A 12711-nucleotide genomic window follows, 5' to 3' on the forward strand; every position below is an offset into this window, starting at 1 on the left:
GGATGATGGCAGCTTGCTTGATGAAGGTTAGTTTGGAAAGCCACATCCACAGGAAAGTTGTTGTTTTCCAGTGAAGTCTAACCAAAAAGGAACTGATCAAAAAATACTACATTTTTCCATTTGCTTCTCTTTATGACATTAATCCATAGGAAACAAGCAGTCCTTTGCTATTGTATGTTGATCCAAATAGAGTTTGTCACGATTAACACGGACTACTTCACTACAATTACTTAGGGTACACAGATATGAAAGATTGCATAATTTACCTATTTTTAATTATACCTACTATTCATTCAATGGAATATATGCGAAAAAGTGTTTTAACGAAAAACCCAGTGTAATCTCCACTACTATAAACATAGTTCAGTTTCCTGTGACAATGAGTAAGACATGAATGGATGGAAGTGCATATATCTTAATTTCAACATGAAAAGAAAAAAAAGCAAAGCATTTCTAATGTAACTATAAAAATAATACTGATAAAAAACCTGATACTGATAAAATAATAACGGAGACTTTTCAATGCCTTATCTTTTTTTTTTTTTTAACATTACAAGAAAAAAAAAGAGCTTACAAAAATTCTGGTTCTTAAATGTTGGAGTCTGCTTAGGTCATCACAAAAGTGAAGTATTTAATCCCAATTTGTAAAAAATAACAGAGAAAACTGGCCTGACTCCCTCTATAGCCATCAGCTTTAACAGTTATGCTCCAAAAATATGCTCACCACAAGGAAATAGTTTCATTAATTCAGCCGTACCAATCACTGATACAGTATCCCCATTCCTTAGTACATTTACTAGGTAATAAATTCCACACCCAAAGCACATTTTGCATCCAAGAATGAGAAGTTATTTTTAATAATTCGATGTGAAACGACAAGATAGAAATTATCTGATAGATGAGAACAAATGATATGCCACTCTACGAGAAAAATATTAGTACGTTTTTTGACAGCCAGTGAGTCGGTTTAGTTTTGTCAGTCACAGTTGGGTACAAACGACATGTCTCTCTTCTCCCCTAGTCAGCCGTCAGCGTCGCTTCGAGCACGTACACTTGTTTTGGCTGTCCCCCGTCACCACCTGACATTTATCTGCTTGCTTCAACACAGACAACCTTTAACACCCGCGCCTGCTACTGTGAAACCAAACTTCGCCTGCCTGCCGGGGAACAGACGGGCGGACGGACTGACAGCCGCGGTCCCCAGGGCGCTGCGGTCTCCCGCGCCAGGCGCGGCTCGGCGCAGGGCTCGGCTCGGGGCTCGGCGAGCCCGGGCCCGCCGGCGCGGTGCTGTCCGCGGTGCTGAACCGCCTCCCTCTCGGTCTCCCCCCGCGCCCCATCTTGCGAGCCCCGGGCTCGGTCCGCTCGCCGCCTCACGGCTCTCACGAGGGACCGGCAACAAGTCTGGCCGCTCGCCCACGCCAGCCGGCACATCCGCCCGTCTACCTGAGGCACGGGAATTGCCCTGTAATACAAAGGACTTTGGAGACCGCGGGCAACAAATCCCCAGCAGGGCCGCTACTCCATCCCTAGCCCCGGACTCTCCGCAGCTCAGGCTGTGGCGCCCGTTGCTGCCTCTCCTAGAACAAGCCCCAGCGTCCATTCCTGGCAGGGGCAGGGTTGTGCATCAGGCTTGCCCGGGGTAATCGCACCGCAACGCCAGGCACGGCTTAGGGAGCGGCGGTTTTCCCTCCCTTCCCTCCAGCAAGGTGCAACCTTCTCTTCTTCTTTTGTTCTCAATGGCAGGAGGGTGGCGGCAGCGGCGGGAGGGGTGGGGAACACTTGCACCTACAAATTCATGGGGGATAACAAAGGACCATACGACGCGCGGATTAATTTGCATTAGCATCCATGAGGGCAGCAGCATCTTACGTCTGCAGGGATTAGCCGCGCCGAGCCCGGGCTTACCGTCCCTATCGCAGAGCTGAATCGCCTCCAGGCTGAGGTTCTTGATCACCTCCTCGCAGGGGCTCGTGGGGCTGCTCATGGTGTGCGCCAGGCGCGGAGCCTCCATCGCGCCCCTCGCCGCTGCCTGCTGTGGCTTGGCCGGGGGCTGGGGCTGGCCGGCTCCGGTGCAGAGCCGCGCGGCAGCGCTTCCCGGCGCCGCCCGGCTCGGCTGCGAGCGCTCGGCGGAGGAGGCGGGCGAGGAGCGGATTTGTCGCCGCAGCGAGCCGGGGAGGGGGCAGCAGCGAGGCGGGCGGCCGGCGCGCCCCGGGATCCGCGTTTAAAGGGGCCGCGGCCGCCGCCTCGGAGCCGTCCCTTCCCCCTCCGCTCCTTACGTAACGGCAGCCGCGCTTCCACGGGAAGCTCCCGGCGAGTCCAACCCCTCCGGGTCAGGCCCTGCGAAGGGCCGGTCCGGGTTCCAGCCGGCCTGCCTCGAGCACAGCTGCCCACCGCCGCGGCGTGCCTTGTTTCGAGGTTACTCCGTAACCTGACCGAGTCCCCCAAGGCAAAACCATCCCCAAGCCACAGTTAGCGACTTGCCGTTCCCTAAGCGCACAGCCCACCATGACCGCGCTGTGCAATCACACCCAGCTGCAAGGGCTCTGCCGTCCACTCTGGTCCTTCCTGATTATGCAAGAATTTGCAGAAAGAAATATTAGGTTTAGGTTGATAAACCTAGAAAAGCTGGCAGGAGGTTATTGCTTTCAAGAGAGGGTAAGGGAATTTCTGATAGCCATTTCTGGCTGTTTGCTCTGTACACTTCAGACCTGTTCTTTTTGAGGGAAGGAGAAATAATCCACATGGTAGTGGTGCCATTCCTATCAGGCTTTTTTGGTAAGTACTTATTTATCAGCTCCCAGCTTCAGGAAGAAGAACGGGGCCAGAAAAGGAGAAAATTTAAAAAGTAATAAGATAATAAATTAAACTTGTGTAGCACTGAGCCATCACCAGGTGTGACAGCTTGGCTCTCTCCCCACCACAGGCCTGCAGGCTGGAAAAAGGAGCAGCCTCAGGACCTCGGGCTGCAGGAGTGCACTGCTTTCTGCAGGTCACAGACTGACTTTGGGATCAAGCTCACCATGCTGGGATGGGACCATCAGTTTCTAGACAAAGGGGTTCGAGCCTATTTCCTACCACACGTTACAACAAGCATTCCTGGCACGGGTTTGTTGTTTCACCAAAATAAAATTGACACTGTTTAGCCATTGGTCAACAGTGGTTGCTTTGAGAAACAGCAGTTTGTTACATGCAGGCTCCCATCAAGACTGAGGCCATGAGGTTGCTTGGTCAGCATTGTGTGACAGCAAGTCCAGGGAGTCCCTAAAGCTCCCATTTCTCTTTCTGCAGTCCCAAGACCACCCAGTGTCCTCCCTCACTGATCTGGCACAGTAGCAAGCCCCATGCACAGCTGGATGTCTGTCATCCCACTAACACCGGACTTTGGGATCCTTCCATTCTTTATGATGGTCTCCAGGGACACTAATCTCAGAAAATGAACTCTGGCATTGCCTTTCACAAAGCCACGGCCAAGTGCTTCAGCCCAGAAACAAGGAATAGTTTTTAGGAGCCTGGATTCCTCTGACACCTTCAAAAATCTGTAGTACATCCTGGTAAGAGAGAGCAATGCTGAGCACCCTTCTGAGGCTGTGCACTCTTTACACCCCCCCTTCTTTCTTGTTCATCTTTTCTTTTTTTTTTTTTTTTTCTCCCTGCTCTTTATTTCTCTGATGTTTTTTCATCATAATGGAAAGTGTGTGCAGAGGGGTCAGGCAGAGGAGAAATGGAATGAGTGGGAAGGGAACCTAAAGGAAGAGAAAATGAAAAGGAAGTAATAACAGGAAGGGAGAGTGTGAGTCAATGGGGAGGTGGGAAGGGAGAGGAATATATGAATGAATGCACAGACAGAATGAGGACAAATTTAGAATCAGAAAGGGAAGAAATTAAAGTGGGTGAGACTGCATTCATCAGGTTTTAATTTTGTCTCTGACAAGCATTAATTCCCTGTGCTGAATCAAAACCTTTCTCCTTGATATTGCAACTGTTCTTAGCACACAGGCATCTCCTACGTAAGGCTGGAAAATTTCTTTCCCTGAAGATGGTGTATTCAGACTCTCAGCCTTATGTTCCACATTCATTCCCTTCCACAACGTGGCAGACACTTCAGCAGCTCACACAATCTTGTTACTTTGCTATAACATTAAATAAAGTCCATTTGAAACAGACACTGTTCCTGAATACTGAGAGAATTCTCAATTTATTCTCTCTGCCTCTATTTTATACACCTTTCTCTCCTCTACTTCTTATTCTATGCAACTGAAATCAGGTTTTTAAGAACAGATGGATTTTGCATACCTCTGAAAGCAGACAGATTGGGGGTGTTCCCATTCCTCAAAGGCCTCTCATTTCTCAGCTACCTTGTAGCAATAACCCCTGAGCTCTCTCTCTTTCTTTCTCCACACCATTACATTTTTTTTTTAAGAAAAGACTGATTAACTCTCCAAATACCAGCAGACTTCAGTGTAAGTGCAGAGCAGACAAACCTTTCCCATAGCTGTGCTTTTCTAAAGCTAGACCTGCCTGAGACAGTATTTTGCAGAGTCACACTTCAGGCTGCGTGCTTCCTTCAGCCTATCACCACTCCCATCACCTGGGCAAGGGATCAACATTTTTTTAAAGCTCAAATTCCTCCCAGATGTGATTCCATGCAATCACTTGGCAATGAATTTAGTCCTAGGTATTTCAGTCTCAGAGCACACGATGCTCTCATGGTGTTTTTTTCACCTGAGAGAACTATACTCTGCTTGTCTTAACAAGGAATATAATTGTCTGAGGCACAAGTGGTGTTTGTGCTAAAGGATGACAGTCTCAGCATATAATCAGAAAGTTTATTCTGTGACAGATTACCCCTGACAGTGTTTAGCAAAAAATGTCATATATCACAAATATGGGTCAACATTATGTAATGGAAAGTCTGCCAATGGCAGCACAACGTTACAGACAGCAGAGGGTCATGTGCTTAAAACTGCAAAAGCTTGCAAAGAATTTACCACAACAGCAACCTCTCAGACTTCCAACCTTTAGAGAAACAGAATCTTACCAACTTCCACAGTTCAACAACAACGTGTCTGTTATTCCAGTAACCTCACACAAGGAGAGCGAAGCAGCATTTTCTAGCGTGATGCACACACCTGGAAACGTGAGCTCTGTCACACAGCTCTTGCCCGGCAAGGTTCAACAATCTCAGCTCTCCTGCCTCAGCCTGGCATTCACAGTGCCCCAGGTAGGTCAGCAAGATCTTGCTGCAGGGTTACCACTCTACAGCAGAAAGGCAGAGAGGCTGCCAGCCAGCTGGAGAGGTATGTGGCTTCTTTCCTAAATGGCACAACCTCATTCATGCCATAAAGCAAGGGGAAAATTCCTGTGTATTCCTTTCCTCCCCCCCACACAATTACAAAGTTCAGCCCCAGCTGTGTTGCACCCTGTTTTGGGAAAACTGCTGAGCATTAGCAGCAGAACGCGGCACAGAGCTAGGCAACCCCATTCTCACTATTTGAAAAGTCTTTTGTATTTCATTGTAGCAGGTTTTTATCTGCAAGTTATCACAGAAACCCCCTTTCTCAGACCTCAGCAAGACTCAGAGTTCCAGCTCTGCCTTCCCACTCGGGAATAAAAAATGACTTGTGTTATTGCTCAGAGGACCGTGCAAGCAGAAGGCAAAAAGGCTACAGACAGGAAAGAAAAACCAGTGAGGAATTAAAGACAGCATTTTGGGATTATTTTCCTCCTAATAATATGTCACTTTTGATGAGAAAAGCAAAATATTAAAGGACAGATAGAAAGAAGGATGAAAATCAGTATTGAGGATCAGTCCTAAAAGATACACTGGCTAAACTTAGCAACTAACTCCTGAAGTTTCATGGAAATAAATTCTTTGCAATTCTGCAGTCATTCTCTGTCTTTAATGGACATGTCAACAGTTTCAAGTTTACAAAGGCACACACTTGAAAAAGGATTGTGTGCAAAATATTATTGAAACACCATAGAACTGAAGTAAAATCCACAGACTGGTGACAGAAAGACAAAAAACCCACTCCAAAACTGAAGACCCTAAGTGAAAGCCATGACTCCGTAGAATTAATGTGCGGCGTGACACCTCATCCTGCTGAGACACACATTGCTGTATGACAATTTAGAGCACTGGGTACAGTATCTAACCAGGAACCTCTTTGTTTTTCCTCAGATAACAAAGCAAGAACCTCCTCAAGTGCTCAAACAATGAGGATGATGGCAGAGGTCCCCCTTTTACTCTCTAGGAAAATCCAAGGCAGAGCAGCAGTGTTTGTTCTTAGCTCTAGAGTGAGTCTCTTTCCCTCTTTTTGCAAAGGTAGCACCCATGGCCAGGTGCCCTGACACCAAGTCCAGCAGTGAGGCTCCAGCTCTCCTGGAAATGTCTCTGCCTACTGTTTTCTGCTTCAGCATTGTTTGAGATGCTGGGAAGCCCCACAACTGGGAACTCTCTGGTGAGGTGCCTGCAGTGGCTCAAACATCTCAAAATGTCTCTCCTTCCCTGTTCAGAGGGCTTCATTGCAGCAACTGAATTCAGTTTATGCATTCAGGCTTCTCTTGCAAGGCCAGAAAGCATAATTTGAAACCTCAAAGATACAATTCTGAGGCAATCTTGTGACTTCTGATTCCAGGGAATCTACTCGTGAATCTGGAAAAATGGCTCCAGTGTAGGCAAAACTAGTCTACAACTTGAATAAAAAGATAATCTGTCCATAGAAAAGATAACCGAGGGCATATAAGATAGAAATTTGCTAAAGCACAAGTGGAACAAATGGGATGGCCAGAGTCTGACTCTGCCAAGTCTCCCAATACAGGAGTTAGAGGGTGTCAATTGCAGTTAATAGCAGCAGCTCCAGACCAAACGAAGGGACATGGTATGTGTCCTTCCTGCAATGAATGTTACTGTTAGAAGGCTAAAACACAGTGCCAGTGCTAGAAATTTTTGTTCATTCAAGGGAAGGGTGGAAAAGTTCATGCAAAAGGAATAATTTAGAGTTACTAAAACCACAAGTGACTGAGCTGAGAGTGACTGAGCCCTAAGCTGAAAACCAATAGAGTCCAGGAAAGAGTTATAGGAGACTGTTATATGTGCTTGTCGTGCCCTTCATCTTCTGTAAATACCCATTTTCAGCCACTGCACTATCCTGGCTAAGTCCTTGGTCTGACCCAGGACAATCACAGAAATGCCCTGCTGTCCTACCCTTCATTCCTTAACACCCCCTACTGCCACACCATCCTCATTCATAAGGAAAACTTCAGAGTATAGAGCCCTCTGATGGTACCAGTTGGGTGTGCAAACCTCAACCTAATCTAAGCAATATAAACAATTTAGAGAGAATATTCCTCTCAGAACAAGAAAGATATCAAGCAAATTATCATTTTATTAATGCTATTGATGGTGCTGCTTTCTGAATTTCAGTTTTCTGATTATGCAGTCTGAATAAGCATCTAAGAAATACACATTCTTTCATATGCAAAAAAATGTATTTGTAGTTAATAAAATTTATTTGTTCCTTAATGGGCACAAAGTGCTGTTAGTGCTTAGCATTATCACTTATTAATTTCATTTTAAGTTTAGCCTCCCTTTATGAGATCCAGAGTAACCTTAGAGAACAATCTGAACCTCTCTCCGCTGTGCTGTAAATCAGTCTCCCAACTTTTGTAACCACTTTCACATTTAATTAATGCTTTATCCTCCAGATATTGGACCATATCTTGACCTTTAAAGGATACTACTGTCTGCTTATCCTTGGCCATGCTGACTGCTATTCAGATTTAGTTTCTGTCTACAGTTCAGTGGCCAGCTTTGATACCTTTAAGTGAATTTTAGCCCCAGCTGACTTGTTTCAGTAATTTCCCTAAGATATAATGTGGCACAGCATCAAATATCTTTGTAAAGTCTTGCTGCTGTTCTGTCCTCTGCTAATCTTCTGGCTTCATCGTAAAAGATGTGGAGGATAAACATTCTACTTGGCCTGCCTTGGTTTGCTGCAGTACACCTGGGCTGTATCAGGGTCTCCTTACACTATTCGCCCCCATGTAAATATATTTCCCCCTTCAGCTTCACTATTTATAGTATTTGTTTCAATTTGGAGCCATGCCCATAGGACAATAGTTTCCATAGTTACTCTTAATTCAGTTTTTAAAGACTTCTGGCATGCTGACACTTTATTAGTCTCCTGATACTTCCTCAATTCTCTGTGGGATTTTTTAGCAACTAGCTGTTCCATCAGCTCTTTAAATATCTGAAGGGACACCTCAGATGCATTTGTTCAAGTGATGATATTTAATTATGTATTTCTTAGTTACTTTTTCCCAGCAGTTCATAATTACATCAATGATTTCTTAAGCAAGCCATTTTTTAATCTCCTTCCCAATAAACTTCATGGCAAAAGTCCAATTAGTCTTAGGGAGGATAGGAACTGATCTCAAAATTTATCCCCTTATTACAAATTAATTACAATTAATATTTTCTTGGTCAAGTAATTTTGTGTTATTGTGCCTTCAAGAGTTATAACACAGTCTTTTCCTATTATTTTTAACCTCTTGGCAGCTGTTTCATGGTATCCTCATGCTGTCCCTGTTTCTCTCCTGTGTACTAAACTTGGAATGTAAAACCCTGTTTTGGTGACCCTCCAGTTTTCTGTTTCTAGCACGGTTCATATTTTAGTTTTACTTGTTTAAGTAGCCCACAGTGACCCATTCTCTCTTCAGTGTTTCCCATTTTCATTAAAACAAGACACATTTCTGCTGGTATTTCATTACAGTATCCTCTCATGTTCCCCCTGCTGCCCTTCCTCTTTCCAAAAAGCCTTTTCTGAAACTCTCTCAACTGATCCTGTGAATGAGATTTTCCTAACAATACTACACCCTTTCACTGGATAACCAAAACTCTTCAGATAGCCAAAAAGAATGTACATTAATAAAATAATGAAGAAAGGCTAAGTGATTAGTTCCTCAGTGTCATCTACTGATCTCATTTTCTTATAACTGTAGAGCTATAAGCATTTTGCATAAGCACAGAAGATGGGATCTAGGTTGATGTCACTGCTTTTGTACCACAACAATCTGCTGTGACTGAGGTGATGTGGCAACATGGGACTGACACCATTGCTTCATCCCCCACTGCTACCATGAACACAGTCAGTTAACCACCAAGGAAACACCAGGAAGATTGTGTTAAATCAGTGAGAGCAGGAACACCACAGCATTCCCTTTCCTTAGCTCAGAGACTGGATGAGTAGTGAGACTAATCTTAAACTCCTTTCATTTGATTCAGTCACTTACTAGAAGCTCTCATACTGTTTTTCAGATCTATGATTATTTATATACATGTTTTGCATTGGCCCAGCCTGGATGCCAGGTGCCCACCAAAGCCACTCTGTCACTATCCTCCTCAGCTGGACAGGGGATAGAAAATATACAGAAAAGCTTGTGGCTTGATATAAGGGCAGGGAGAGATCACTCAGCAGTGACTGTCATGGGCAAAATGAAATTGACTTACAGAAATTAATTGAATTTACTAACAACCAAAATCAGAGTGAGATAATGAGAAGATTAAAACAAATCTTAAAAACACCTTCCCCCACCCCACCCTACCCTCATTTTTGGGCTGTACCTCCTCCCCAACCAGTGGTGTAGGGAGATCAGGAGCAGGGATATAGGCAGTTCATCAGAGATTATTTCTGCTGCTGCTCAGGGAGAAGAGTCCTTCCCCTGCTCCAGCACGGGGTCCCTGTCACAGGAGACACAGACTTCTCCACAGAATTCTCCACAGAATTCTCCAGTGTGAGTCCTTCCCACAGGCTAGTTCTCCATGAACTGCTCCAGAGTGGGCACCTTCCCACGCAGTCCCTCAGGAGCAGCCTGCTCCAGCATAGGTGCCCTGTGGGGTCACAATCCCTGCCAACAAACCTGCTCCAGTGTGGGCTCCTCTCTCCACAGGTCTGCAAGTGCTTCCCAGGAACCTGTTCCAGCATGGGCTTGCCACAGATTCACAGCGTTCTTTAGGGCATCCCAGGGCTCTTGCATGGGTCTCCATGAGCCGCAGGCTGGTCTCTACTTCCCTGAGGACTTTCATGGGCTGCTGGGGGACAATCTGCCTTGCCATGGTCTGCACCACAAGCTGTAGGAGAATCTGCTCTGGCACCTGGAGGACCTCCTGCCCCTCCTCCTGCTCTGACCTTGGTGTCTGCAGAGTGTTTCTCTCACATATTCTCAGTCCTCCCTTCCCTGTCTCCAATTATTTCTGCACAGTAACTTTTTTTTCCCTTCTTAAATATGTTATCACAGATGCATTACTGCAAGTTCTGATTGGCCTGGCCTTGGGCAGCAGTGGGTCTGTCTTGGAGCTGGCTGACTTTGGCTCTGTTGGACATGGGGGAAGCTTCCAGCAGCTGCTGCCTTAAGCCCTAAGCCCCCAGGTAGTTCCCTCCCTGCTACCAGAACCTTGCTACACAGACCAGTGCAATATGTGATCCATGATTAAAATGTCACAAAATTTCACAAGAAATAATTTCACATTAAAAACCACAATGAAGAGCTGTGTTTTCCATGGGTTTGCTCTGGAAGGAATGCATGTCCACTTAGCACCCATACCCAGGCAGATTAGATAAAGAAAGTAGAGAAATAAGCAATAAAATGTGCATTTGTCTGTAGCACTGTCTCTTTAACAATATCCACAAGCATTTTAATTAAACCACGTTCTGCTCTGAATTATGTCCTACTGCTGTTACTTGTGTTCTGAATAGATGTTAGCCCTGCAGTATGTTATTTATTGGTAGTGTAGCAATCCTTACAGATTTCCAGTTGCTGTACATACGCAGTGCCCTGGGGTGTTTAAAGTCAGTGGAGGAGTGGTGGCTTTCTGTGAGCCTTGAAAATCCTAGAACTGACTCAAAATCTGTTAGTGACTGATTCACTGCTCCTGCGTCTTAAACCAGGCTGTACAGGAGGATAACTGCAAAGGCCATCTTTAGCCTAAGGAGTCTATTTGCCTTAGGATCTTTCTGCAGTCAGTGGAGAGTAGAAAAGTCCTCATCTGTGTCTCAAAGGGAGTTCATTGTAGGTGCTCAGAATTGCTCCAGAGGAAATGCTTCCTCTTGATTCTACAGGAAGCAGGGGGAGAAAAACCTTCTGAGGCTAAATTTAGTCTTGGTGAATGCCCTCTAAATGGATCCTATGTGTGTTTGCAAGAGCCATCTTTGATAACCTGCACTACATTCTGGAGTGAGAAATGAGAACAGCAAACAAATTTGGCAAAACTCTCTCTCCAGGGCTGACACAAACTCCTCAGCTCCTTCTCCAAGGTTCAGGGGGCTTAATCTCCACATGCTGGTAGGGACAGGGCTGCCTGCAAAGCAGAACAAGTGTTCATTTATCCAGGCACAGCTGTTGCCTGATGACAGAGGTCGACAGTGGCTCCTGTGAGATGGAATGCGGGTCTGTGTTCAGACTTGTCTAATCACTGCTTATTTTGAGCCCTGCTGAACTCACATCAAATGCTTATCATTTGGAAATTCTTTTTCTCTAATTTCCTCTATTTCTTCCACGTTAACTAACCCGATATCAAAGTTTTTAAAACCAAATTTACTAGGGTTATTCATCTAATTTTTCTTTTTAATACCAGTATTTTTCTTCTTGATTCTCTCTGTTCTTATTTTATCCATTTTCAGTCTAACCTCACCTACTCCCATCTGTCTGAGAGCCAGCTTCTGATTAATGTATGTCCACATAAATTCAATTTAGCCATTGACAGTACATTTTTGGGGTTGATCACATGACGTCCACTTGGTTATTTCCAGGATGAGGAGGGAAAATGAGGTAGAAAGTAGCAAAATGAATTGCTTTCTGTGTTGAAGCAGTTGTTGATTTTAAATAATGAAATTAAATTTTACTTGGTTTGTGTGGCAAAATTTTGGTTACTACAGGGAGAAGCTGCTGAAGTTTCCTCCAGGTCTGATGGAGCCCATGCCAGCCCGCTCCAAGGTGGACCCACCCACATTGGTGGAAGCACCTGTGGGATAACAGATGAAAGAAGAGGGAAAAGACTGTGCAAGAGCAATCAGAAGAGAGGAATATGTGAGAGAAACAATGCAGCAGACTCCAAGGTCAGTGGAAAAGGAGGAGGTGTTCCAAGCTCTGGAGCTGAGATTGCCCTGCAGCCTGTGGGAAGGACTCCTGTTGGCTAAGTTCTAGAGGAACTGCCTTCTATGGGACAGACCCCATGCTAGGGCAAGGGAAGAGTGGGAGCAGTCCTCCCTTGAGGAGGAAGGGGCAGCAGAGAAAATGTGTGATAGACCAACCAAACCCCAAGTTCTCCATCCCCCCATGCCACTGGTTGGGGAGGAAATAGAGAAAATTAGGAGTGAAGACAGAGGAGAAAGGAGAGATGGGGGAAGGCATTTTAGGATTTAGTTTGTATTTCCCATTATCCTACTCTGATTTGATTGGTAATCTATTAAGCTAATTTCCCCTAGCTGAGTGCATTTTGCCCATGACAGTAATTGCTGAGTGATCTCTCCCTGCCCTGATTTTGACCCACAAGCCTTTCATTACATTTTCTTTCCCTTGCCCGGCTGAGAAGGGCAGTGATGGAGCAGCTTTAGTGGGCACCTGGTACCCAGCCTGGGTCAACCCAGCACATAAATTTTCTGGTCTCTTGTCCTTAGCAAACTACTTACAGTAGCTGCCAGTTGACAACAA

General features: G+C 45.4%; 1 protein-coding gene across 4 annotated transcripts in view; it reads right to left on the reverse strand.

The window, feature by feature from the left end:
* The window catches only part of PHYHIPL (phytanoyl-CoA 2-hydroxylase interacting protein like), a 123935-nt gene that overhangs the window by 29330 nt on the left and 81894 nt on the right, over positions 1–12711 (reverse strand). The window contains exon 1 of one of the 4 annotated variants that reach the window (XM_038140038.1): positions 1906–2251. The exons of the other annotated variants lie outside the window; for them this stretch is intronic. Within the exon in view, the coding sequence (XP_037995966.1) occupies positions 1906–2011 (106 nt within the window). The 5' untranslated portion in view covers positions 2012–2251. Of the gene's footprint in view, positions 1–1905; positions 2252–12711 lie in introns of those variants that run through there. 4 annotated transcript variants of the gene reach the window in all.

This window comes from Motacilla alba, chromosome 6 (genome assembly GCF_015832195.1).
Source record: "Motacilla alba alba isolate MOTALB_02 chromosome 6, Motacilla_alba_V1.0_pri, whole genome shotgun sequence".
NCBI lineage: Eukaryota > Metazoa > Chordata > Aves > Passeriformes > Motacillidae > Motacilla > Motacilla alba.